Here is a 27,270-nt window from a genome sequence, read left to right as displayed (position 1 = left end):
TGATCCCAGCCAGGGAGGCCTGGACAATAGGTTTCCTGCTTGGGGAGGTGCTAGCACCTCCCCAGACAGCCTTTAGTGTATTGGGGCAGGGTGGGCTGAAAGGAATGAGACATGCCTGGGGCACACAAGGTGTTCCTTGCATAGTCCAGTTCAAACCGGCGCTGGGGCACTCCAGCCCCAGCTCTGGCGCGAAACTGGACAAAGGGAAGGGGGTGTAACCACCCCCTCCCAGGTCCCACCCATAAGGCGTGACCTAGCAGGTATCCCAGCCCCCCAGATTAGTATAAGAGTGGGAGTTGGGCCTCAAGACTCTAGATTATCCTGAACCTGCAAAACTGAACAGAAACTCTGGACCTTCGACATTCGACGAAAGAAGAAGACTGAAGAATCTCCCTTGTAGCCAAGGAGTGGCTACCCTGTGCAAACAGGCACCATCAAGAGACTACCCTTTGCTTTGCGACCGCTCTACGAGGAACCGACTGCAGAGCCCGACCAGAGCCTTGATTTCCAGACTTCTCCGACCCTCATCCACATCTGCAGCAGAGCTGAGATCCGTGGAGGCGACGAGCGACGTGGGACCGGCTACCTGGGAAAAGTGGCTAGTAACTTACAGCGCAGCTTCTGAGGTACCCTCGAAGTTGTGCACCGGGGATTGAGAAGCCCCAACCCCAAGCACCATCTGCACCGAAGATCAGCCCCCCACACTCCACGAGTCCTGCGTGGGGCCCTTCAGCATTTTCCTGCTTGCCGCGTCTGTCCGGTTGCTTGCCCGCTGGTTAGTGGCCTTCGTGACGACGCTCCCTGAAATCTTCTGCGCTGGTTTGGCTCCTCCAGACTGGCTCCCGCTTCTCTGCAAAGAAGAAGCACCCCAGACCTTCCTGGTCTGCACCAGAAGCAAGTCCTTTGTTCTTCGTGGGTTCCGCTTGCCAAGGCTTGGTGAGTCCTAGTCCAACTTCGACGCCGCCGACAGCAAGAGCCTTCGTGGGACAGCTCGCCTCCTGGTCCTGGTCGTCCTCGACGCTTCCTGGTCCTCCTGGCTGCAGCGACAAGCTTCACCTTCACCTGCAACTCTTCACGACATCGCCTGGTTCCTTCCTGGTTCCACGTGGTCACTGGCTAGTGACCTTGACTCTGTCCCCTCTGCTTGCAGGTTTCTTCTCTTCTTGATCCCAGCCTTGGGATCCACCGGACACTCTCCCCTGACTGCCTGTCAGCATCTTTCTTCAGGCATCCATAGGAGTCGACGACGAAAACGACGCATCTTCACCCCTATGCACCCGCAGCCTGTGGGCTAGGTAACTTGGGTACTCCGGTGCTCATCAGGATAGTGACTATCCTAGTGTCTAGTTTTCAAGTCTCAACTTCCTAGCTACTCCGGAAGTGTCCTAAATCTACCGTTTTCTAAACTGTACTATTGCTATTGACTTCTACGCATTACGCGTGAGTGTTTCCACTCTGCACACGAATCCCGTGGGCCTCCCACTTCCTAACTAACGCTAGTGTAGTGTAGCCCCAGCGATTCCCTAGGCCTAGGCCTATTCTATTTCCGTGACAGTGGTTCTTATACCACTTACTTAGTATATGGTTTGCGTGGCCCCTAGGGCCTAACTGTATTACTTACCTGTGTGACTTACTGTATGCATTAATAAGACTGTGTTGTACTTACCTCTAATCTCATAAAGAGTGCTGAGGGTTTGTTTAGAATAAATACACTTTATTTTATATATATATCTGTTGTGGTGTCCTTTCATTTGGTATTCAAGGGATTATATATGGTATCACAGCTGGCTTCACATGCCATTCAGAGTTTAGCCTAAGACTGCTCTTGTCCATGCTACCACTAGGATAGCTGGTCTATAAGGTTGACTTTACAACCAATCACCATAAGGGTATTTGGACTGATATAAGGTGTACACTATAACTAGTGACATCATACATCAGGCCAACTTCTCACAGCGGTCTTCTGCAGATATTGAACAAGTGGTTCCCAAAAATCCCTAGGTCTCGAGGCTTGTGGGAGTTCATCTGTATAGGTCTCTAATGTTGATTTACAATATGTCATGTCTGTGATCCAGTCCTTAAGCCTTGGTGGCCTCTTACTCCCCCACCGCATGGCTATTCTTCTCTTAGCAAGTAATAGTGCAACCGCAAAGAACTTCCTGCGTCTTGCGTATTTAAGCTTCCTGACTCCCAATAAACACACCAGGGGTGTGTTGGGAATCTGCTCTGCCAGCATTTCAGTGAGTACGGTGGTGACTTCTCGCCAATATGTCTGCAACTGTTGACATGACCAGGACATGTGCAAAAAATCTGCACCTTCAGCCTTGCATCTCTGACATCTATCTGTCTCCCGAAGCCCAAAACTATGTAATTTAGTCGGCGTGTAATATAACTGATGAAGGAACTTAAAGTGGATGATGCGTAAATTACAGTTTGACATGAGTAGTGTGAGTTGTGTGCAGCTATATTGCCAATCTTGCTCATCTATCTTTTCACCTAGCGCTGCTTCCCATCTAAGCATCGCACCATTTGACCTCCCTGCCTGTTCTTCTTGGGCCGCGTTGTAGAGGGGCGTCACCAATTTCTGACGCGTCGTTACTGTTAATAAAATCTGTAGTGTGTTTAATTGCTGAGGTTCGTCTGGAAATGTGGTGTACAATGTCCGCAGTGCTGTCCGCAGCCGTAGATACACACATTTCTTCAAAGGGGACTGGTGGGCACAAAGTTAATAAATTTATTATGTGGGAATATGGAGCCCACGGTGGTCAGTCCCATCTCCACTAAAAGATCGTACGTTTTCTTTTCCTGCGTTTCCGGAAGTTTGGGGTGTTTTGCCACAGGGAGAGCCCTTGCGTAGATTGGGAGCTTGTGTGCCCTATGTGCCAACTTGTGCCATGCCCTAGAGGTGCATCCAGCTGTCTGAATCTTGTCACGAGGTCTGTATGTCATCGGCTCCGCTATGAGTGCAGGCAGTGGTGTGGGATGTACACTGTCTTTTTCTACCGCTATATGTGGGATATGGGCGTGTGGTTTCATCCAGTAGTGTGCGTGTTGTGCTTGTGCGCAGATAAAATATATTTGGAAATCTGGTGCCCCAAAACCTCCCAGATAGTACGGTTGAGCAAACGTCCTCCAACTAGTCCTAGCCTGCTTCCCTGCCCATGTTAACCGGTGCAATATAGAACGTATCTTGACAAAGAAATCTTTGTTCAACCATATCGGTATGTTCCAAAATAAATATAAAAACCGAGGTAGCACAACCATTTTCTGTATCGCAATTCTGTCCGCTATGGAGAGAGGCAGTTTTATCCACTTTTCCACCTGTTCCTCCAATCGCACCAACGCCGTTCCGTAGTTTTCTCTGATTACCAGTTCTGGGTCGCGGTGTATCCAGATACCCAAGTATTTAACTGGGTCCGTTTGCCACTTTAACAGATATTCCAAATCTGGTTCTGGAGTGTCAACCGTTAGGGGTATCACCACTGACTCATCCCAGTTTATGCGGAGGCCTGAGTACTTCTCGTATCTGATATACTCCCTTATGAGCGGGTTCAGATTCGAGTCAGGATGCGTGGTGTATATGACTATGTCATCCGCGTACAACGCAATTCCAATGGATCGCAGACCAAATTGTAGGGCGGTCTCGAAGTGCTTCTGTCTAATTTTGCAAGCAAATGGTTCCAGGATCAATGCAAATAGCATGGGTGATAAGGGGCAGCCCTGTCTGGTACCTCTTGTAATCTCTATTGGGCCGGACGTGTTTCCGTTAATTCTAATCCATGCTGTAGGCTTGGCATACAATAATGATATCCATTTTAGGAATGGTTCGGGGAACACCATCCTACGGAGAGTGACATACATGAAGTCCCATTCAACAGAGTTGAATGCCTTGGCTGCGTCCAATAGGGCCGCAGCCACCGGCATGCCCGGGTCTAGCTGGTGGAACAGCGCAAATATGGTGCATATATTATGCGTGGTGGATCGCGTTGGCATGAACCCTGCCTGATCCGGTAGCACCAGATTGCACAGCAACGGCTGAATCCTGTTTGCTATTATTTTTGCCAATATCTTGGCATCTATGTTTATCAGTGACAGTGGCCTATACGAGTCACACTCAGTTGGATCTTTCCCGTGTTTCGGGAGCGCTATCAGAAGTGCCTCATTTAATGTCTTCGGTAGTGTGCCTTCCGCATATGACTCCTCCAACATTTCAGCTAGGTGTGGGATCAGCAAGTCTCAGAACATCTTATAAAATTCTCCCGGTAGCCCATCCAGGCCAGGGGCCTTATTGTTCGGGAGAGAGTTAATTGCATCTACAATTTCGTCTTTTGTTATATGATGGCAGAAGTATTCTCGATGTGCATCTGACAGCCACGCCAGCGCCACATCATCTAAATACTCATGTATGTCCACAATCGGGACCTGCGCCTGTTCCTCGTATAGTTTCGCGTAATACTTAGTGAAGCAATCCAGAACTGTCGGTGTGTCGTATACCAGCTGACATTGCTCATTATGTATCTGAGTGACATATGCATTGACATGTGTTGGTCTGATTTTGTGTGCTAAGGCTCATCCCGGCCTTCTGCCCTCGCCGAAGTTTCTAGCCGTATATTTCCGCGAAATGTATTTTACCTCATCCTCAGCAAACTCATTGTATTTATCTACCTGTTTCCTAATTTCAGCTAGCAGCGATGTGTTGCGTGTAGTTTCAAATTCCCGTTCCAGCCTATTGATATCTGTTTCTATCTTTGTCAGTTGTTGCTGAATGTCCCTCAATATGCCTGCGTGCTTGCCCATGCAATGTCCCCTGATGGTGACTTTAAATGCCTCCCAGATCGTCTTTGTGCTGGGGACCGATCCAGAATTATTGTCAAAATACTCCGTTATCACCTGTCTAATTTCCTCACGAAACACTTGGTCTTGTAGCGCCGTGTGTCTTAGTCTCCAAGTGAATTGCTGCGGGGTGTGTGTCGGGATTGCCAATTGAAGTCTTACTGGGGCATGGTCTGACAGGGTTTTGGGTAAATGATCAATGGTAGTTGTCCAAGTGCATACATCTTGGGTCCCTAGCCAATAGTCCAGCCTGGACCAGGTAAGGTGTGTTAGTGAAAAACAAGTACCTTCTCGTCGCTCGGGGTTTCTAAGCCTCCATATGTCCACCAGGTCCCCCATCTTCCATCCTCTCCCTAAACACTTTTGCAGAATTTTTACCACATCTTTCTTGTCCAGTGGATCTGTCCAGTGCAGGGTCAAGGCAAGTGTTAAAATCCCCTCCCCATAAAACGGCTGAAGGTTGTAATTCACTAAGCTGCGTCAAGATTTGGGTATAGAAAGATGGGTCATCTATGTTTGGACCGTACACATTGACAATTGTCAAATTGGTGCCACCAAAACATCCCTTCACTATAACATAGCGTCCCTGATCATCTTTCACTGATTTAATAAGTGTAAAAGGTGTGTTGCGCTTCACCGACAGCAGAACCCCTCTAGCGTATGAGGAGTAAGATGATGCCAGCCTGTATATTGACCATCTGGCTCCTATCTGCCGCTCCCTGATGTCTGTCAGGTGTGTTTCCTGTAAACATGCCACGTCCACTTGGTGTCCATCTAAGTATGCCAGTACTTTCCGTATTTTCTGTGGGTTGTGGAGGCCTCTGACATTCCACGTCATAAACGTCAGTGTTCTGAATGAACTCAGTGTGTTCGTCATTGGTCGTGTCGCTGCCATCTTGCCCAATGCGGTGTCTGAGACATCTCATGTTGTCACTCCTGTGTTGGTATGTCACTGTAACACTGGTCAGAATTTCCCCCCATAACTCCCTTTCCCTCCCCCTCCCACTCCACCCTCCCCATACTAGTGGAGACATTCCCTTCAAAACCATCGTTCCCATACCCTTAGTACCTGTGGAAAAAAAGGAAAGAAACCAAAGAATAGCAGGAAAAAACAGAAAAAGAAGAAAAAAAGAAAAAACAAGAATAACTTTGTGGGTTACACGAAAGGGTCAGAGCTGCCTCCCCCTTTTCATGTGGCATAGGCCACATGGGTAGACGCCCCGTTGAAACATATGCCTTGGTTCAAAAACCATTATAGTGTCTATTAAGTAGTGCCGTAAAGTACTCTGTCCAGTCCTCATTCAACATTTCTGCGCATGTCAACAGAAAAAGATAAGCATTATCTCTAACATATTAGATACCAAAACACTGTCTAGTAGATTTATCTGCTCCTTCTTAGGGTATTCACCCCTCTTCCAAGCGGTGTTCCAGTGTCTTTGGTCGCTTTCACAGACAAGAATATAAAGTACAGCGCTATATTGCACCCAGCAGTCGTTGCTAGATCTAGCACATGTCTGGAAAAAGAGATCCATTTATTCAACATCCAACAGTGCTGGTTGGTCCGTTTGCTCCCCTCTCGGCGATCTTCTCCTCGCACTTGCCTGTCCTTTCTGATTTATGAACTTCAACACTTCTTGAGGCTCAGTGTATATTTTCGACTTTCCATCATCTTTGACCCCGAGTCGCGCTGAGTATAGCATAGCGTATGGTATATTTAGATCTCTCAGTTTTTGTTTTGCTATTCCGAACTTCTTCCTCGCCTCCTGTACAGTTGCCGTAAAATCTGGGTATAGTGAGATGTCCATTCCTTCGTGAGTCAAGTGGCCCAGGTCTCTAGCCTTGCGAAGTGCCACGTCCCTGTCTCTATAATTTAGGATCCTGGCGATGATCGGCCTAGGACGGGACCCAGCAGGAGGCCTCGGCGCCAGGAATCTGTGAGCCCTTTCCACTATAAAAATCTCTGAAAAAGTCTCTCCCCAGTATGGATATAAGCAGTTGCTCCACGTAGCGTTCCAACGGCCCAGTATTTGTCGTTTCCGCAACTCCTGTTAGCCGTATGTTGTTTCTTCGAGACCTTGTCTCTAAATCCTCAGCCTTTGCCGCCATTGCTGCAAGTTGTTTCTCCATCTTCGTTTGCGTCGCCATCATCTGTACTTGTCCATCTTCCGCTTCGGATATCCTGCGTTCTGCCATGTCTATTCGCTCTGTATGTTTATCCATGCGCTCGGACATTCTATCGACTCTGTATGTCAAAGAATCTATTTTCCTGTCAATGTTCGTAAGTGCAGCTTGTATCGTGTTGAACATAGTTTGGATATCATCATTCGACACGCCACCAGTCGCTCCCTCCGTAGATTGCGCCGGTATCTGCTCTCCCGTCCCTCGCTCATGCTGCTTCTTCGCCTGCTCGAAATTTATTTTGGGCTGAGTGCGGTCTGTTTTGCCCATGATTTCGGTAGCGTTTGCGGCCCTGTTTACGGTGCACTGTAGCTGTCAGATAGGCAGCCTCCGCTAGTTCGCCTCCGCAATCACACCGATTTATTGACCACTCGCTGTCCCGTGTGCTCTGTGGTGTGGGCTCTGTCGCTTGCTCCCAGGATTTACGTTTGCCTCACCTTGGCCGCACTTAGTACGTCAATCATAGGGTGTCACAAATGTGGGTCCGCTGCGCCCCAGTCGCAGTTCCGGTATGTACATGCGTGGGTATGCTTGTTACCCTGTGCGTATCTGCTCCAGGCCCCCAGTGCCGCTCCCCGTACTATATCTGGGGCAGTCCTGTGTCTATCCAATCACCACAATGACTCTCTGGGCGATATGTGTGCATATTTGGCCTCCATCGGTGTTCCACAGTAGCATGTGATTTCAGTGGGGGACCGCACAGCGCCCAAAATTGGCCCCGAAATCCCCCCGAGGTACGAGTTCCATAGCTTTGTTGCTTAGTCCTTCATTTCTCACTCTAGAATCTTCAAAGGTGATGAGTCTCTCAGTTTGAACCTCTTGGATTGTAGCTAGCGGAGTGTGCCTGCTGCATTGTCGGAGTCCACTTGGCCTACTGTATCGGCCACATAGTGTGGTTTGATCAGGTTGATGGACACAAATCTTTTCTCCTTTTTACCAGCAAGGGGCGGCAGAAGTACTGTTCTCGATCCGTGGATTGCTAGGACAGGTACTGGTTGTCTGTAAGAAGGCCTAAATTCCTTCTTGTCCTCAATCTTTTCTCTAACTAGATCACCAAGCTTTGGAATCCAGACAGGCCTTGCTGGGACGGTTGGTTTTTCCCCAGTGGTGGTTGGCTTCAGGAACACGTTGCTTTGTTTCGATCTTAGTTCATTTAAGTCCTGTAAAACAGCCAAACGATCTTTGATATCAAACTTTTTATTTTCCACCACTGTGCCTTTCATGTCAAGGTCCGGAATCAACATTCTAGTTCCAAATAGGACTTCATATGGAGTGACACCCCCTAGAGAACTTCTTGGCAAATTGTTTAATGAGCGTTGGACCCCATAAAGATGTTTGACTCACCCATCACCCATCACCCGAACCTAATACCCTAGCTGTTATAGACTGCTTCATGTCCCAGTTTTTTCTTTCCACAACAGAATTTCCTTCAGGATGGAATGGAGAAGAATACCGCAATGCTACACCCAGACTGGCCATGGCTTCTTTGTAAGCTTGAGAGCTAAACGCAGGACCCTGGTCAGAATGTAGTGTGCCAATTGCGTATGTGCCGATAAAGACTCGCACATCTTTTATAACAGTAGGGAGACCAAAAGAGCTGGAGACAGCCCTGGCGCTGCTGGGATACTCAAAAACTCTGCCTACAGAGATGTGCAGGTTAGTGGACGTGGGGCTACTGATAGCCAAGTGTAGGGTAACGATCTGTTGGTAGAAGGGGCCGCTGCCTACAAAAACTCAATGGGCATCTGATATGCTCTACTGTTGTACCCAAACGGAGATCTTTAGCGAACTCCTCCCTCCCCACAATAGGCCTATGAATTTTTGGGCGCTGTATAGTACAGTTAGAGCTGCTAAGGAAGCCTCCACTGATGCTGTGGAGGGTGAGTGACGAATTTTGAGTGTACACCATTAGATAATATAGCTGTCCCGTGGTGCCCCCTGTCGAGTAAGACTACCCTGGAGACTTCCAGGCTGTTGGGTGGGAAGTCCGAAGACCCATTAGTGCCCGGGATAAAAGATGAGTGAGATGTCTAGATTGTGTTTCTATCTTTCAGTGGAGAGGGTGGGTAGTAATATAACTGTGATATGTGAGTTTTGCATCGTCCTACTATGTAATGTACCCCTGTCAGTAATTTTGTCTTTTGTAACTACAATTCCAACTACATGGGAAAGTGTCCTTTATTTACTGTGTTGATACGACATGATGGTTTGAAATGCAAAATAAAGAATTGAAATAAAAAAATAAAAAAGGGGTGTAATATCACTAATATGCACCCCCTTCCTGTTCAAGAGAGGGGTCCCTATCACTAATTTCTGGGGCTTGGGAGTGGGTGTCTGGTCAATCTACCATTGAGATGCCCAGAGCATCTGACTGGTTACAGGATGCCACCATTTGTTCAATAGGTAGGTTGCAAGGAGGCACAGATGTCTCCCCCATAAAGTTGGAAGGTCACATGAGGAAGGAGGATTGAATTTAAATCTTATCAATGATTTAGATGAAAGGTCTCTAGGCATGCTTAAATTAATTAAGCCTTCCACAAGGGATTCTGCCTTCGTCTCCAGCCTAACATAATCAAAACACCGTGTTGGCTGGGAGGGATCAGAAAAGCGTTTTATGTGCAGGATGTCTGGTCAAATGATGGAGCGGCAGTCATAGACTGACCGTATATGATGGATGCATTTGTTTATTGGGGAGATTTTGTCGTCTCTGAGCGCTTTTTCAGATAGTGAAGGGACCTTTACCATATATAAAAGAGGTGGTTTGTCTTGCGGGTTGGACATTGCTGGTTTCCGTTTAGACCCGTCTCACCCCTCCTTCAGGTCTGAACCATAATGAGCTCTACTGACCCCACCTTTATATATGGGGGAGTGCTGTGTCGTACCGACACTCACCACTGATGCGCCAACAGCACATAGCACCTTACCAACTCACACCTACAAAAATTAGACACTCGCTCACATGTACCATTCACCACCAACACTGCATACCAAACTTGTATGCATGCCCCTCAAAACCCACTCAATCACCACACATCACGGAGGTGTAGGGCCTGCTGCTTGACTACAATCTGGACCTGCTTTTCCTCACAGAAACATGGCTGATCTCACTGTCTTCACCAGACATCGCTACAGCCATCCCCACCGACCACAAGGTCACCAAACAAGACTGCCAACAAAAACCCGAAGACGGAGTCCCCATCATATTCAAGGACACCATCAATTACACCACGAGATGGAACACCTCATGTTCAAGCTACACATCGAGTCCCACACCACCAGAGATCAACCATCACTGGACCTACTCGCCGTAGCCAGAAAACCTCACAGAAGATGTCTGGACATAACTCTCCACGCACTGGCCCGAGCACGTCAGCAGTCTACCGAATACCATCAAGATTTCATCAGCTGGGTCACAGCATGCACGGTCACCCTGCCTCCCCTCAAACGCAACAATATAGCAAGAGCTAGACCACATGCCAGCTGGTATACAAAGGAAACCAAACTGACAAACCCTCACTGCAAGAAACTGGAGCGCAAGTGGAGAACGAGTGAAGACACAACAGACAAAGAAATCTTCAAATATGTCATAAGACACTACCACCAGCGTATCTGGAACACCAAGAGCCCAGCCCTCACAGACCGCATGAAATCCAAAACACAAACAGCAGCAAAGAAATCTTTGCGATCATCAGGACTTCACCACACTTCTAGCCACCTCCAGCATCATCACCCCCTCGCAACATTTTCTGTAACAATCTCTCAGAATACTCATGTAACAAAATCACCACCATATTCTGCAACTTCTTCTCTTAACTGGACATCATCGCCCTCCCAACCGATCTTTCATCATAGTCAGAAAATGAATCCTGATCGCATGGCTCGCCGTTACCACTGACCCTTGCCCACACCACATCTTCGCCAAAAGACTCCTACCAATCAGAGAAGCACTAACATGTTTCCTCAATGCCTCCCTCATAGACCGCATAAAATCCAGCACGAACAGCAGCAATGAAATCTTCGCCATCGTCAAGATTTCACTGCGCTTCAGGCCACCTCCAGTATCATCACCCTCTCGCAATATTTTCTGCAACAATCTCTCAGAATTTCTATGTAACAAAATCGCCACCATATACTGCAACCTCATCTCTCAACTAGACCCCATCGCCCTCCCAACCCAACTTTCATCAAAGCCAGGAAATGAATCCTAATCGCATGGCCCACCATTACCACTGACCCTTGCCCTCACCACACCTTCACCAAAAGACTCCTACCTATCAGCGAAGCAGTAACATGTATGCCCAATGCCTTCACTGACTAAGATGCATTTCCAGACACCTGGAAACCACCATCAAGCCACTGCTCAAATAACCATTGCCAACACCACCACGCTTACCAGCTACAGACCGACCTCCCTCTTACCATGCCCAGACAGAGTCCTAGAGAAGCTCATCAACTGATGCCTTACAGACCACCTCAGCTACCACCAGCTTCTATAAGCCATGCAGTCCCTATTCAAGCCCAACCAGAGTACAAAAACAGCACTCATCACTGACACAGATGTGATCTGCATGATCCTAGACAGATGAGACTCAGCAGCCCTCATCCTCCTGAACCTCTCTACTGCATTAGACATGGTCTCACACCCCATCCTCAGACAGCTACACGAGATTGACATCCAAGGGTCCAACCTCGGCTTGATCTGTTCCTTCTTAATGGACAGAACACAAGTGATTAGCCTGGCACCTTACTCCTTAAATAACCACAAACAAATCTTTGGATTTCCTCAAAGCTCATTTTTCATTCCCACCCTCTTCAACACATATATGATCCCTGTGGCCAACATCATCCGCGCACACAATATCAACATACTCTCCTATGCTGATGACATGCAACTCATATTCAACCTCTCGGACAACCCACCCAACAATAGAGGCCACACCCACAAGTTCACCGCCTGCATGAATAAAGTTGCCAACTGGATGACATCTAACTGTCCCAAGCTCAACACAGACAAGACAAAAGTAGTAATCTTAGGCAAGAACACCTCACCATCGGACTCCAACTGGTGGCTGGCCCAACTAGGAACCATATCCAAGCCAGAAACATGAGTATCATCACTGACAGCAAACTGGCCATGACCGCACAAGTCCACGATGTCACCGCATACTGCTTCCTCACTCTGAAGATGCTGAGAAAGTTCTTCAAATGGCTCCGAAGCAACACTAGAAAAATAAAACTTGCGCCCTCTTCAACCAGGAATTGGACTACTGAAATGCCCTTTATGGCAGAATTGCCAATCAACTCACCAGAAGACTAAAAAGCAACCAGAACTCAGCAGCCAGACTCATCCTCGACCTCCCACTCAGAACTAACACCACACCACATCTCAGTGAGCTCCACTGACTCCCTATACACAAACGGGCTCAATTCAAACTACTCACTCACACATTCAATTTACTATCAACATAGGCCTCCACTTACGTGAGCAGTCACATCTATTTGCACCAATGACCCAGACACCTCCGATACGCCAGACTTCTACTCGCACATATTCCATACATAAACAGAACCAGATCTGGAGGCTGGGCCTTTTCATACATCACTCATATAAATGTAATTTGTAGATTTATGTAGCGCAGCTTATCCCCTGTGAGGATATCCAGGCTTGGGGAGTTTAAGTAATTTGCCCAGAATCACGGGATGTTGAGCCGAAGCAGAGACTCAAACATAAACAGTTCTGAATGCTGCACCACATCCTATGCATAATGCTGGATAATAATTCTGATTGCGCTTGTAATTCCAATGTGAATCATTGTGATTTTGAAACGGATAAAATGGAAGGGTAAGGAGGGGACATACTATGTGGGTTACTGTGGAGGGAATTGTCAATTGTTCTATTTTGTATGAAGGGGTTCTCACCATTCTGTTTGGTTGAGGAGCTATGTAATGACTGTACATGCTGTGTTTGTGTGTCTGTGTGTGATAAAGAAAGTAACTTGATATAGTGAAGACAACAGGTATAATTCACTCAGAATGTGACTCAGAGATTTACTAAAATACCTAAAATGGTTAAATAAGCCCTAATCAAGCCTTTATATTGACAATCAAAACACAATCAAGTTCCTTATCAGCAGTGAGATTCTCCACCATCTCTGATGTTTCAGCTCATGTCTCTGCATTCTAGGCTGACAAGTATTTATTTAAAATAGAGAGTCTGAAATGACAGGTACAATAATTAAAAACAAACATCTGGCACCTGCCATGAGAGACAACTTAAGCTCACTGAAAAACTCAAGAAGGTAAGGGTCAACATAAAACTCATTTGTACAGCCACATTTGAGCAGAAGCAATAGCCTTTGACTTTATGCTGATGCTTTAAACAACAAAAAATCCTGAAAGGTTTACACCTTGTAGCAAAGCATATTTCTGTATTTACCCAATCACTTGCTGGGAATCCAACTGAGTGAAAAATGTTTACGCTGTTAAATGTACCTTCCTTGTAACTGCAGTTCACGTTTTTTGTTTCAATTCAACTGCTAAAAGCAAAATTACGCATTCACTGGTTAAACAGAGTGGTAATGCTGGGTGCATTATTACCATGACCTAGCATTATTACCGCTCCATTTACAGGCTGTTACAATTTTGAGGCCTGGAATGGGTAATTACTGGGCAATTTACAATAGAGTTTTCCTACACTGCAGGAACTTTTCCACTTAGAAAGTGAGAAAAAGTGGAGGTGATATTAGGAGTTCAATTACGCACCGGTAAAACTTTAAACCACGCTGTGTGACAATTCCACATAAAATCTGCATAATTATCGATCGTAATGAGGGCCTAAGTCTTTGAAATTGGGAAATCCCGAAACAAAGAATTTTGAGATCCATCACCAATATTGCAGCTCTGAGACCGATCCGATATTGGCTAAGAGTGTGGAAAACAGAGCCCTATAGGGAATGGTTGCGTGGCCTGTTAGAGGGCTTCTGTGCTGAAAGGATCCCTTGGTGCACTTACACAAAGGCTTTGCTATACAAGCTGGGCCTCAGGGACTTTTGGTCAAACCCTCTAAAACTACCATGCAATGCTATTGAAAAGCTCAAAGAGGCCTATTAGAATCGTGTGTTGGGTGAGAAAATGTCAAAGACACCATTGGGACATCTGAAGTATCTCTTTCGTTCAAATGTGCTTTTGAGTTTCACATGTACTTGGTAACCAAGCCTTCTACAAGGGCACTTTTCATCCGGTTCAGGTTGGGCACACTTCCCGTAGCCACCTTCACTAGCCTTTGGAAAAAAGAACTAAAGAGACAAACTCAGTGTACTCTGCAGCCTTGCATCCCATTGGACATGTATGTACAAGTCCAATGGAATGCGAGGCTGCAGAGTCTATTGAGCTCGTGCTACTCTTCTGTGCAGCCATCACAAAGCAAAGTGCCGGTTGGATTAAACCACCGTAGAAGCTGTTGGGTATTAGGGATCGCATTAAACATCAGGAGTATGTAGAAGAATACTACTAGCCCAGTTGTTTTTTCAATCGGCCAATTTTTAACAGCGATATGGTATGTGAGGTTTACGAAAATCCATGTCTAAGCAAGAATGACTGTTTCTTTTAGTCGTGTCCCTTTTTAACATTTTTGTCTTGATTTTACTCATATTTATAGGCAATTGATTGTATCTATGTATTGTTGTACATTGCTGCCCAATATGCGTTTTTTATTAACCGAAATAAAGGAAATGATGATGATGAAATACTCAATTCCACATATATCTGTAAGGTAGTGAAAGTTTGTCATGCATTTATTCTGATGTACCCGTAACTTCTTTTATGAATGAAAACATTTAGTATTTAAATGAAGACTTACTTCAATAAACTTTGTCAGCATCTCCAAATGTGTATATCGTCTGCTACAAGAGCACAACTCTTCATAACCTGTGCACATAAATGAAGAAGTGACACAAACCATTGATGGCATCTACGTGTTAAACATTAGTACTAGAGTTTGAGTACCCCATTAAACAATAGATAAACAGAAATGTCAAAGCTGCACGACAGCAAACACCTTGCCAAGAAATATATTTGGCATTTATTTGAGCATGCATGTTTTGCCAGAAACAAATGCTACTAAAAAGCTGGTGCTAATTATTATGACATCAAACATTATTTAAAAATACACAAGTGTTTAATATTATAGTTAAATAAAACAAGTTATTTGAATACAATACAGCACAGTAACATAATCGTGGCTCAAATCCTTATGACTAATGTACACCCCAACACCTCCCCTCCATCTTGCCACCTTCCTGATGGCATTTAATAAAGCCTCCATCGGTGTCACTCCTGATGGTCATGGCTTGCTCGTGATCCTGTGCTCTCAAACTAACTTCGTTATTTTATTCTGAGAGATTTTTTGTAAGATTTTTGTGCACACAAGTGAAGAACAACATCTCAGAGGTTGTGAACTACTAAATCTGCTCCACTAATACTGAGCACCTTTGTGCATTCCTTGTGCCTAAACCAAGCGACCAATCCCCTTCCATTATATTTGCTTCAAAGACCAATGAATGAAGGGGCTTTCTTTCAAGTGGGAGAGAGGATGTGTTCTACCAGCCACAACATCACTTCGGTTCTCAGTTAGGCACAAGCTATGCATTTTCCCAGATATTCTACTTCATGTGGTGGGTGTATCATTGGGACCCTTACTAATACCAAACTGAAACAGCACATGCACTGGGAGCTGGCCTGAGCCCACCAAATGCATGAAACAATCACTTCCAGAAGTCGCTATCAGATGTCTGTGCCTAGAAGTGAAAGGTGAGCTACCTCCAATTCCATAGGCTGTTTTGCACGTTGCTCTCTCATTCGTTCATTCCAAATCTACCTTTCCTATCTCATTTCACTCAGGACCAATACTTTCTTTTCAGAACAAAACTAATTTATGCGCCTTCCTACAAATTCTGAGTTAAGAAATTTCACCAACTGTAACTCAGTCCATTCTCTCTTCACTCCTGACTGCTTTCATCACCTGTATTATTGGAAAAAGGGATACTCCCCGCTTGGCCTAGGGTTCATCATCATTAATACATAAAAAATCTAATTCTTTATTTGCTTACAACCTCCTTACAAAATATTTGTAGCAAATGTTATAGGGGTGATAGTTCCTGGATATGCCCGTCCTTTATTAATGAGGGTATCTATGTTGCCACATGTCCTTAGTGAATGGGAAACCCCTACCCCATTAATTCCGAAAGTATACATATGAACCAGGACAAGTGAGTATTTTCGAAATGTCCCTTCTCTTCTGGATAAATGGCTAACTATGTCAGGCAATGTAATTTTAGAGTATTTATTTTAAATGACAAATCAAAGCTCCAAAGTGATTCTCTAGAGTCAGAATCACAAAATATTTGTACCATGCTTCACCCACACATTTCTCCACATCCCTTTGATAGGCCTTCAGTTCACACTCTTGGCTTGGGATTTTTATGAAGCACACTACACTTACATTCTTGAAACACTGACAATACATACAGAAGCAAGCGTCCCACACATGTGACGTAAAAGTCATGCAGGTTTCGTGGCTGGCCAGAGACTAACTTGCCAATTAATCTTGAGGGCTCTTGAACATGGTCACAATCCTCTGCCAGTCATTGTTTCCTTGGAGGGGTCCTGTGACTGTCAGAGCAGTTAGAGGTACAAAAGGGGGTGGTGATGGACGGAGCATCAGAACCAATCAAACACTCACACCCAGTCAACAGATCTGGGTTTGATCCATCACCGTTCTTTAGCCCACTCTGCCACCCCAGTTCAGACATGGCCATATGCAAATCAGTCTGACCCTGTGCCTCATGGGAACAGTCCAGCCCGAACTGCCAAGCCATGCCTTCCCTGGACCGGAAACAAGCTTCCTAGGACCGGTTTCTGGCATTTCAGCCGTCTTCAGCCAGGCTTGCTTGAATCCAGTGGCAAAGTGAGCAAGGGACTCACGTCTGAGCATACACTGCCAACTTATGACGAACAAAGCGGTAGAAAAGGGGGTGGTGATGGACGGAGCATCAGAACCAATCAAACACTCACACCCAGTCAACAGATCTGGGTTTGATCCATCACCGTTCTTTAGCCCACTCTGCCACCCCAGTTCAGACATGGCCATATGCAAATCAGTCTGACCCTGTGCCTCATGGGAACAGTCCAGCCCGAACTGCCAAGCCATGCCTTCCCTGGACCGGAAACAAGCTTCCTAGGACCGGTTTCTGGCATTTCAGCCGTTTTCAGCCAGGCTTGCTTGAATCCAGTGGCAAAGTGAGCAAGGGACTTGCTAGAGCAGAGTTTTCAGTTTGAAAATTAACTGGGTTTTGAAGCTCTGGAATGTCTATTTGTTATATTAATTTATTAATTATTAATTATTAATTATTTGTCTTGTGTAAGTGTTTATACTAATCAACTCGTTTGTTTTAACAAGAGAGAATTACACGTGGGAACGCATAAGTGTGCTGTTTAATAATAATGTGCGTGTTTACATGTTTAAAGATTGCTGTGTGTTGTTTTATTTTAAGCACAAAACGCTTTTCGAACTAATGCTTTCCTATGTTGCAAGAGCTAGATAATTGCATACACATAAGGGTATTAGTGGGGTTAACACTGTTCAATAACTATGCTGTGGTAATGTTGTTTTTGTTTCTTTTAATTAAGATGGTCTATTGTGGCCTATTGTGGCCTAAATAAAGATGGCCGATATGTAAAGCCTGGCCTCGAGTAGAAAACTGTGATGAGAGAGAGCTTTGCTGAATATGGTCCTGAAGTCAGCTGACCACAGTCCTTGCTTTGCCTGGTTAAAACTTTCCGTGAGGACAGCAGCAGTTTTGGGCGATCTCCAAATGAAATGAAGCGTCCTTGGCAGCTTTGGGAAACAAAGGAGCTTTAAAGAAAGACTCTGAATTATGATCTCATTGCCGAGGAGACGTGGAAACTACAAGATACAAATGTATTTTTTGGTTCCTGTTCCGTTATGTTTATTTTGTGATTTTTCCTGAGCGGAGATTTTCAAATGTAGCGATGCTACATCCTTTCCTTCTCGCTTTGCTCAGAGGTTTGACGGAAGAAGTCAATACAAATTATATTTTTCTTTGTTTGATTTACTATAAGAATTGCTAGCCTAGAGAGGGTTTTTGCCACTTGCCATTTGCCTTTGCCGCGTTCCGAATCTGCGTTGGTGAAGATTGTTGCTGAGAGGACTTCGTCTTGAGAGACTTTACCGAGAGACTTGTCCTGACCCGTTCTGACATTTAGCTAGAATAGGTAACTATGAGAAAAATGATTTATTCTGATTGATTTCTTTGACTAATTTTAGATAAAGCAATATAATTTTGAATATGGTGTTGGTTATTATTTCTTGTCAATTATTGAGTATCCTATTTTGATTATTATTGTATAGATTGTTTAGATTATGTTTAAGGACAGTCTCAATAACTAGATCTTATCGACCCCGATATAGATGCAGGGTGTTTAGGAATTTTTCTTTCCACAGGTTATTGCTGATAGAGTATTTGAGCGTATGTTAGTGAAATGGGCCCTAGTGTATGAAGAATGTATGTGCGTGTAACTGTGAGATTACTCTATCCGTGGAAGTAGGGATATTATATACACCCTGATCTCTATCAATTTCCTGGTAGCAGAGGATGGTTTCAATTCATCGTCAGCTGGGTTACCGACACAGCACGCTTCCGCTACGCCACTCTGCTAGGAGTTAGCAGTTGTAAAGTGTGCTGCCCATGGACAAGGGGAGGATTTTATAACGGTTGGAAACCGTTATGCGAATGACATTGCTCAATACTGTGCGAAATCCAATCAGTCTATTAATAGGGAACGAGAGGGGGAAATGTCTTTTTGCTCTGTGATGTTTACTAATGCCTTAGAGACATGGGATGAAGTGAAGCAGTTGCAGGATGAGGCAGGAGAGGAAGAGAAAAAAGATTGGATTAAGGCAGGATGTGCCCCAAGAGAAACAGACCATGTTTGGGTCTATAGGGATGGCAGACCAGTAATGCCAAACTCCATTTTGTCGTCAATGGCAAGGATGTATCATGGCCAGGGACATTTGGGGAGGGATGCGATGATTAGGTCGTTTAAGCAGACCTGGTACAATGCAAAGTTCAGGACAATTGCAGAAAGCATCTGTCAAAGGTGTTTGATTTGTCAGCAATTTAACACTGGGAAAAAGACAGTGGTGAGTCTGGGGACAATAGGCAGAGAAGGAGGTCCTTTTACAAGAACGCAGATTGATTTCATTGAAATGCCCCAAGTGAATAGACTGAGGTATGTTCTAGTGGTAGTCTGTTTGTTTTCAAGATGGGTTGAAGCTTATCCGACTAGGAGAAATGATGGAGTAACAGTGGCAAAATTACTGTTAAGGGAGTTGATTCCTAGGTATGGGTTTCCAGTAACGATTGAGTCTGATAGAGGTGGACACTTCTATAATGAACTCATGAGTTTGATTTGTGAAGCATTAAGCATACAGCAGAAGCTACATTGTGCATACAGACCAGAGGCTTCTGGTGTGGTTGAGCAGATAAATGGCACAATCAAAAACAGGATTGGTAAAATGTGCTTAGCCACTGGCATGAAATGGCCGGACGTCTTGCCTCTAGTGCTAATGACTATTAGATCTACTCCAGATAGAACTACTGGTTTAAGTCCGCACGAAATAATCATGGGACGTGCAATGCGCCATGCATTTGTACCTGTCAATAAGTTGATGACAATAACTGATGACATGATTTTGGATTACTGTAAAGGCCTGGCTGACGCAGTTCATTCTGTGTTTCACCAGGTTGGAGAAGAAGCTACCACACTTGAGAAGAAGCAAGCTCATGATCTGAGTCCAGGAGACTGGGTGAGGATTAAGGTGCACAGAAGAAGAAATTGCTTAGTTCCAAGGTGGAGAAGGCCGAGACAAGTCATTCTAACTACGACAACTGCAGTGAAATGTGCTGGTGTGAAAAACTGGGTGCATGCGAGTCATACTCTGAGAGTTCCAAACCCAAAAGAGGGAACTGGTAAAGAGTACTTTGAAGAATCGGATTCTAGTGATGATGAAGACCCAGAACCAGTAAGAAAAGAAGCAGGAAAAGCTCCAAGAGAACCATTGGGAGTCTCAGAAAGGAGATCAGATTCTGTAAGAGAGCCTGAAATTTCAAAAAGCAGTGAAGAAAAAAGAAAAGAAAAGAGCAATTCCACAGAGATTACTCCTGAATCAGAAGAGGAGGAGACTGAAGAACCACTTGAGATTATACCTGAAGAAACAGGGTCAGAAAAAGATAGAGAGGGACAGATTGCGGAAGACCCCCGAGGAGGTGTAGGGAACATTCTTGACAAGCTAGGTGAAGGGACAAGTAGACAGCAAGAAGATTGCGTGTCGGAGACCCGAGGAGGGATAGGAGTAGGGAAGTCTCAAATAGTGGTGAAAGAAACTGTGGAAGAAAAGAAAACTGCTAGAAAACGAAAACAGAAGGCACTTGAAACAGAATTGGATGAGAGTGAGAATGAACAAACAGAGGGTCGAGTTCTGAGAAAGAGAACTTTGATTGGAGAAAGAAATAATAAAGAAATTAGGCCGAAAAAGGTGATAAGAGGAGATCGTTGGCCTAACAACAGAGTAAAGAGATTGAGATACAGAGTAATAAGAGCAAATACATCAAAAGCTGAACAAGTGAATGAAGTATCGAGTCAAAATGAAGTAAAAAGAAAGGAGCAAGAAGAATCAAGAGAACCTGAGGAAATAAAAAGAATAAGAAGACCCAACCAAAGTACAGATCACCGGAATGGTCTTATGTGGCACTGTCTGAAGAAGGAGAAGAAGAAACAGTGACTCGAGATAATCCGGAGGGGATCTTGAGAAAAGTGGTTGAGGAAAAAGAAGGAATCTTAAAAGTTATCTTGACTGACATTGGAGATGAGTCAGATGCACAAGATGTTGTTGATGATCTGATACAATTTGATGTTACTGAAGAAGAAGGAGTGAAAACTGATGAATATCCAAATTGAGTGAACTGAGAAATCATTTGGAGAAAAAAGTGAAAGGAGAAAGTCTGAAATTCAGTTGTCTGAAGTAATCCAAAGTTGGGAATTACAGTAGTGGAGTAGTAGAGGCTAAGTCAAAAGACAAGGTCAAAGTAGTAACATGGCTAACATAGAGGATAATCAAAGTAGATGTGCCTTCTTTAAAAGATGGTGTAGAATGTGCTGCTGCTGTATTGGATTATTAATGCTACTGTGGGGAGTTTTAGTTTTATTAGTTACTTTTAAAGTTACATTTGAGATGCATACAGAAAATATGACAGATTTAGAGAAGAATTCGCAAAAAGTAGTTCCGACTAGAATTAGTAATACTTACATGCACAAAGATAGGTCAATTAATAATTTTTCTAGTAATGTTTTTTCGAAGTTGTTGTATGAATATGTGAAAACAATGGAAGTTAGGGATTGCTACGTTTGTATGCAATTACCTGCATCCGTTTCAGAGGGTGTTACTTATCATCATTTGCCAGCTACATATGGTATTTCATGTAGTATACTAAGTAGTGTTTTCTATTTGTTAGGGAAAATAGATTATAAGATGTCTAACAGAGATAGTATTTTTGGGCATTTGCCAATGAACAAAGAGCTGAATCCAGCTAAAGAAGCTAACACTTTTGGTGAAATTTGTATTGAAGAGAAGGGATTAACATTAGATTACATTTTTAAGAATAATTTAACTTGCAGTTTGAGAGAAGAGGAAAAAGCTTTCCTGGATATGGTAGAGGAAAGGAGATTGAACATGCATGAGAAAGCAGGGAAATATAAAGTGAGTGAGACAATTTGGGACATTGAAATGGGAAAAGAATTGAGAAATGGGGTTAGTCCAACTTTAGCTCTAGATGTACCACAGAAGGGTAAACTATGCATTACAAGGAGGAAATCCCAATGTGATACATATTTTGTTGGGACTAGTGAGTGCCATGATACATACTTCATTGCAACAGGTTGGGGTTTCAGAGGTGGAGAAGATACAGTTTTTCCAGGAGTGTATTATGTTTGTGGGAACAAGGCTTATTACAAGTTGCCTGACCATTGGTATGGCACGTGTTATGTGGGCCTGGTCTTTCCAAAGATTTTCCATATAGATAAAATAAGAGATGTAGAACATATTAATTTACTAATGCGTTTCAAGAGAGAAACTTGGTCTGAAATAGTGGGTGATATTTTTGCTGTTTTAATTCCAGCAGTGGGAATTTCTTTAAATGCCTATGGAATTCGGAAACTGTCAACAGTGGTGGATCGCTTATCGACAAATACCGCTGGAGGGTTTCTTTTAGTGAATACGGAATTAAGTGCCGTACGTGCCATGTCAATGCAAAATCGACTTGCCCTTGATATTTTATTGGCCAAGGAGGGTGGAGTTTGTGGAATGCTGAAAGTTCAACATTGTTGTACTTACATTCCAGACGAAAGCAAAGACCTGAAGGTCTATATCAAAAATATTACTGATTTGCATGAAGAATTAGTACCACTTGAAGCTGAGAGTTTATGGACTAAAATAGCTAATAAGGTGATAGCTGTTAAAGATTTTATTGCAAAAATAGGTAGTACTATTATAGGTAGAATATTGTTTCCTTTAACTTGTATAATTATTGCTTTATTGATACTGAGATTAGTGTGTGTGTGTTGTAAAAACAGGGGAGGGAAGAAGAAATTGAATAAAGAAAAGAAAAACAAAAGGTTGAAAAGAGAACCACAAGAAATTGAATTAGAAGAATTGAGGGAGAGTGTTTATTTAGAAACAAAGAGGGATGATGAAAGAGTGACTGGTGTGTAGTGTTGTGTAAGGAGGAAAAGACATTTCCGATTTCTCCTAAAATGGGACTAAATTTTCACACATTTTTTTGGGGGTTTATTTGGTGATAAAATCACCAAAGGGGGGATTGCTAGAGCAGAGTTTTCAGTTTGAAAATTAACTGGGTTTTGAAGCTCTGGCATGTCTATTTGTTATATTAATTTATTAATTATTAATTATTTGTCTTGTGTAAGTGTTTATACTAATCAACTCGTTTGTTTTAACAAGAGAGAATTACACGTGGGAACGCATAAGTGTGCTGTTTAATAATAATGTGCGTGTTTACATGTTTAAAGATTGCTGTGTGTTGTTTTATTTTAAGCACAAAACGCTTTTCGAATTAATGCTTTCCTATGTTGCAAGAGCTAGATAATTGCATACACATAAGGGTATTAGTGGGGTTAACACTGTTCAATAACTATGCTGTGGTAACGTTGTTTTTGTTTCTTTTAATTAAGATGGTCTATTGTGGCCTATTGTGGCCTAAATAAAGATGGCCGATATGTAAAGCCTGGCCTCGAGTAGAAAACTGTGATGAGAGAGAGCCTTGCTGAATATGGTCCTGAAGTCAGCTGACCACAGTCCTTGCTTTGCCTGGTTAAAACTTTCCGTGAGGACAGCAGCAGTTTTGGGCGATCTCCAAATGAAATGAAGCGTCCTTGGCAGCTTTGGGAAACAAAGGAGCTTTAAAGAAAGACTCTGAATTATGATCTCATTGCCGAGGAGACGTGGAAACTACAAGATACAAATGTATTTTTTGGTTCCTGTTCCGTTATGTTTATTTTGTGATTTTTCCTGAGCGGAGATTTTCAAATGTAGCGATGCTACATCCTTTCCTTCTCGCTTTGCTCAGAGGTTTGACGGAAGAAGTCAATACAAATTATATTTTTCTTTGTTTGATTTACTATAAGAATTGCTAGCCTAGAGAGGGTTTTTGCCACTTGCCATTTGCCTTTGCCGCGTTCCGAATCTGCGTTGGTGAAGATTGTTGCTGAGAGGACTTCGTCTTGAGAGACTTTACCGAGAGACTTGTCCTGACCCGTTCTGACATTTAGCTAGAATAGGTAACTATGAGAAAAATGATTTATTCTGATTGATTTCTTTGACTAATTTTAGATAAAGCAATATAATTTTGAATATGGTGTTGGTTATTATTTCTTGTCAATTATTGAGTATCCTATTTTGATTATTATTGTATAGATTGTTTAGATTATGTTTAAGGACAGTCTCAATAACTAGATCTTATCGACCCCGATATAGATGCAGGGTGTTTAGGAATTTTTCTTTCCACAGGTTATTGCTGATAGAGTATTTGAGCGTATGTTAGTGAAATGGGCCCTAGTGTATGAAGAATGTATGTGCGTGTAACTGTGAGATTACTCTATCCGTGGAAGTAGGGATATTATATACACCCTGATCTCTATCAATTTCCTGGTAGCAGAGGATGGTTTCAATTCATCGTCAGCTGGGTTACCGACACAGCACGCTTCCGCTACGCCACTCTGCTAGGAGTTAGCAGTTGTAAAGTGTGCTGCCCATGGACAAGGGGAGGATTTTATAACGGTTGGAAACCGTTATGCGAATGACATTGCTCAATACTGTGCGAAATCCAATCAGTCTATTAATAGGGAACGAGAGGGGGAAATGTCTTTTTGCTCTGTGATGTTTACTAATGCCTTAGAGACATGGGATGAAGTGAAGCAGTTGCAGGATGAGGCAGGAGAGGAAGAGAAAAAAGATTGGATTAAGGCAGGATGTGCCCCAAGAGAAACAGACCATGTTTGGGTCTATAGGGATGGCAGACCAGTAATGCCAAACTCCATTTTGTCGTCAATGGCAAGGATGTATTATGGCCAGGGACATTTGGGGAGGGATGCGATGATTAGGTCGTTTAAGCAGACCTGGTACAATGCAAAGTTCAGGACAATTGCAGAAAGCATCTGTCAAAGGTGTTTGATTTGTCAGCAATTTAACACTGGGAAAAAGACAGTGGTGAGTCTGGGGACAATAGGCAGAGAAGGAGGTCCTTTTACAAGAACGCAGATTGATTTCATTGAAATGCCCCAAGTGAATAGACTGAGGTATGTTCTAGTGGTAGTCTGTTTGTTTTCAAGATGGGTTGAAGCTTATCCGACTAGGAGAAATGATGGAGTAACAGTGGCAAAATTACTGTTAAGGGAGTTGATTCCTAGGTATGGGTTTCCAGTAACGATTGAGTCTGATAGAGGTGGACACTTCTATAATGAACTCATGAGTTTGATTTGTGAAGCATTAAGCATACAGCAGAAGCTACATTGTGCATACAGACCAGAGGCTTCTGGTGTGGTTGAGCAGATAAATGGCACAATCAAAAACAGGATTGGTAAAATGTGCTTAGCCACTGGCATGAAATGGCCGGACGTCTTGCCTCTAGTGCTAATGACTATTAGATCTACTCCAGATAGAACTACTGGTTTAAGTCCGCACGAAATAATCATGGGACGTGCAATGCGCCATGCATTTGTACCTGTCAATAAGTTGATGACAATAACTGATGACATGATTTTGGATTACTGTAAAGGCCTGGCTGACGCAGTTCATTCTGTGTTTCACCAGGTTGGAGAAGAAGCTACCACACTTGAGAAGAAGCAAGCTCATGATCTGAGTCCAGGAGACTGGGTGAGGATTAAGGTGCACAGAAGAAGAAATTGCTTAGTTCCAAGGTGGAGAAGGCCGAGACAAGTCATTCTAACTACGACAACTGCAGTGAAATGTGCTGGTGTGAAAAACTGGGTGCATGCGAGTCATACTCTGAGAGTTCCAAACCCAAAAGAGGGAACTGGTAAAGAGTACTTTGAAGAATCGGATTCTAGTGATGATGAAGACCCAGAACCAGTAAGAAAAGAAGCAGGAAAAGCTCCAAGAGAACCATTGGGAGTCTCAGAAAGGAGATCAGATTCTGTAAGAGAGCCTGAAATTTCAAAAAGCAGTGAAGAAAAAAGAAAAGAAAAGAGCAATTCCACAGAGATTACTCCTGAATCAGAAGAGGAGGAGACTGAAGAACCACTTGAGATTATACCTGAAGAAACAGGGTCAGAAAAAGATAGAGAGGGACAGATTGCGGAAGACCCCCGAGGAGGTGTAGGGAACATTCTTGACAAGCTAGGTGAAGGGACAAGTAGACAGCAAGAAGATTGCGTGTCGGAGACCCGAGGAGGGATAGGAGTAGGGAAGTCTCAAATAGTGGTGAAAGAAACTGTGGAAGAAAAGAAAACTGCTAGAAAACGAAAACAGAAGGCACTTGAAACAGAATTGGATGAGAGTGAGAATGAACAAACAGAGGGTCGAGTTCTGAGAAAGAGAACTTTGATTGGAGAAAGAAATAATAAAGAAATTAGGCCGAAAAAGGTGATAAGAGGAGATCGTTGGCCTAACAACAGAGTAAAGAGATTGAGATACAGAGTAATAAGAGCAAATACATCAAAAGCTGAACAAGTGAATGAAGTATCGAGTCAAAATGAAGTAAAAAGAAAGGAGCAAGAAGAATCAAGAGAACCTGAGGAAATAAAAAGAATAAGAAGACCCAACCAAAGTACAGATCACCGGAATGGTCTTATGTGGCACTGTCTGAAGAAGGAGAAGAAGAAACAGTGACTCGAGATAATCCGGAGGGGATCTTGAGAAAAGTGGTTGAGGAAAAAGAAGGAATCTTAAAAGTTATCTTGACTGACATTGGAGATGAGTCAGATGCACAAGATGTTGTTGATGATCTGATACAATTTGATGTTACTGAAGAAGAAGGAGTGAAAACTGATGAATATCCAAATTGAGTGAACTGAGAAATCACTTGGAGAAAAAAGTGAAAGGAGAAAGTCTGAAATTCAGTTGTCTGAAGTAATCCAAAGTTGGGAATTACAGTAGTGGAGTAGTAGAGGCTAAGTCAAAAGACAAGGTCAAAGTAGTAACATGGCTAACATAGAGGATAATCAAAGTAGATGTGCCTTCTTTAAAAGATGGTGTAGAATGTGCTGCTGCTGTATTGGATTATTAATGCTACTGTGGGGAGTTTTAGTTTTATTAGTTACTTTTAAAGTTACATTTGAGATGCATACAGAAAATATGACAGATTTAGAGAAGAATTCGCAAAAAGTAGTTCCGACTAGAATTAGTAATACTTACATGCACAAAGATAGGTCAATTAATAATTTTTCTAGTAATGTTTTTTCGAAGTTGTTGTATGAATATGTGAAAACAATGGAAGTTAGGGATTGCTACGTTTGTATGCAATTACCTGCATCCGTTTCAGAGGGTGTTACTTATCATCATTTGCCAGCTACATATGGTATTTCATGTAGTATACTAAGTAGTGTTTTCTATTTGTTAGGGAAAATAGATTATAAGATGTCTAACAGAGA

The 27,270-nt window shown here is 43.4% G+C and overlaps 1 protein-coding gene across 8 annotated transcripts in view; it reads right to left on the bottom strand.

Annotated features, from left to right (window-relative positions):
- The window catches only part of PARP4 (poly(ADP-ribose) polymerase family member 4), a 2,159,601-nt gene that overhangs the window by 1,095,935 nt on the left and 1,036,396 nt on the right, over window positions 1-27,270 (bottom strand). For all 8 annotated transcript variants that reach the window (XM_085621544.1, XM_085621545.1, XM_085621546.1 and 5 more), the window contains exon 24: window positions 14,870-14,937. In XM_085621544.1, coding sequence (XP_085477670.1) covers window positions 14,870-14,937 — 68 coding nt within the window. The remainder of the gene's footprint in view (window positions 1-14,869; window positions 14,938-27,270) is intronic.

Source organism: Triturus cristatus, chromosome 8, assembly GCF_964204655.1.
Source record: "Triturus cristatus chromosome 8, aTriCri1.1, whole genome shotgun sequence".
Taxonomy (NCBI): domain Eukaryota; kingdom Metazoa; phylum Chordata; class Amphibia; order Caudata; family Salamandridae; genus Triturus; species Triturus cristatus.
Note: the sequence above shows the minus strand (reverse complement) of the source record. Positions and strands in the feature narration are given on the sequence as shown.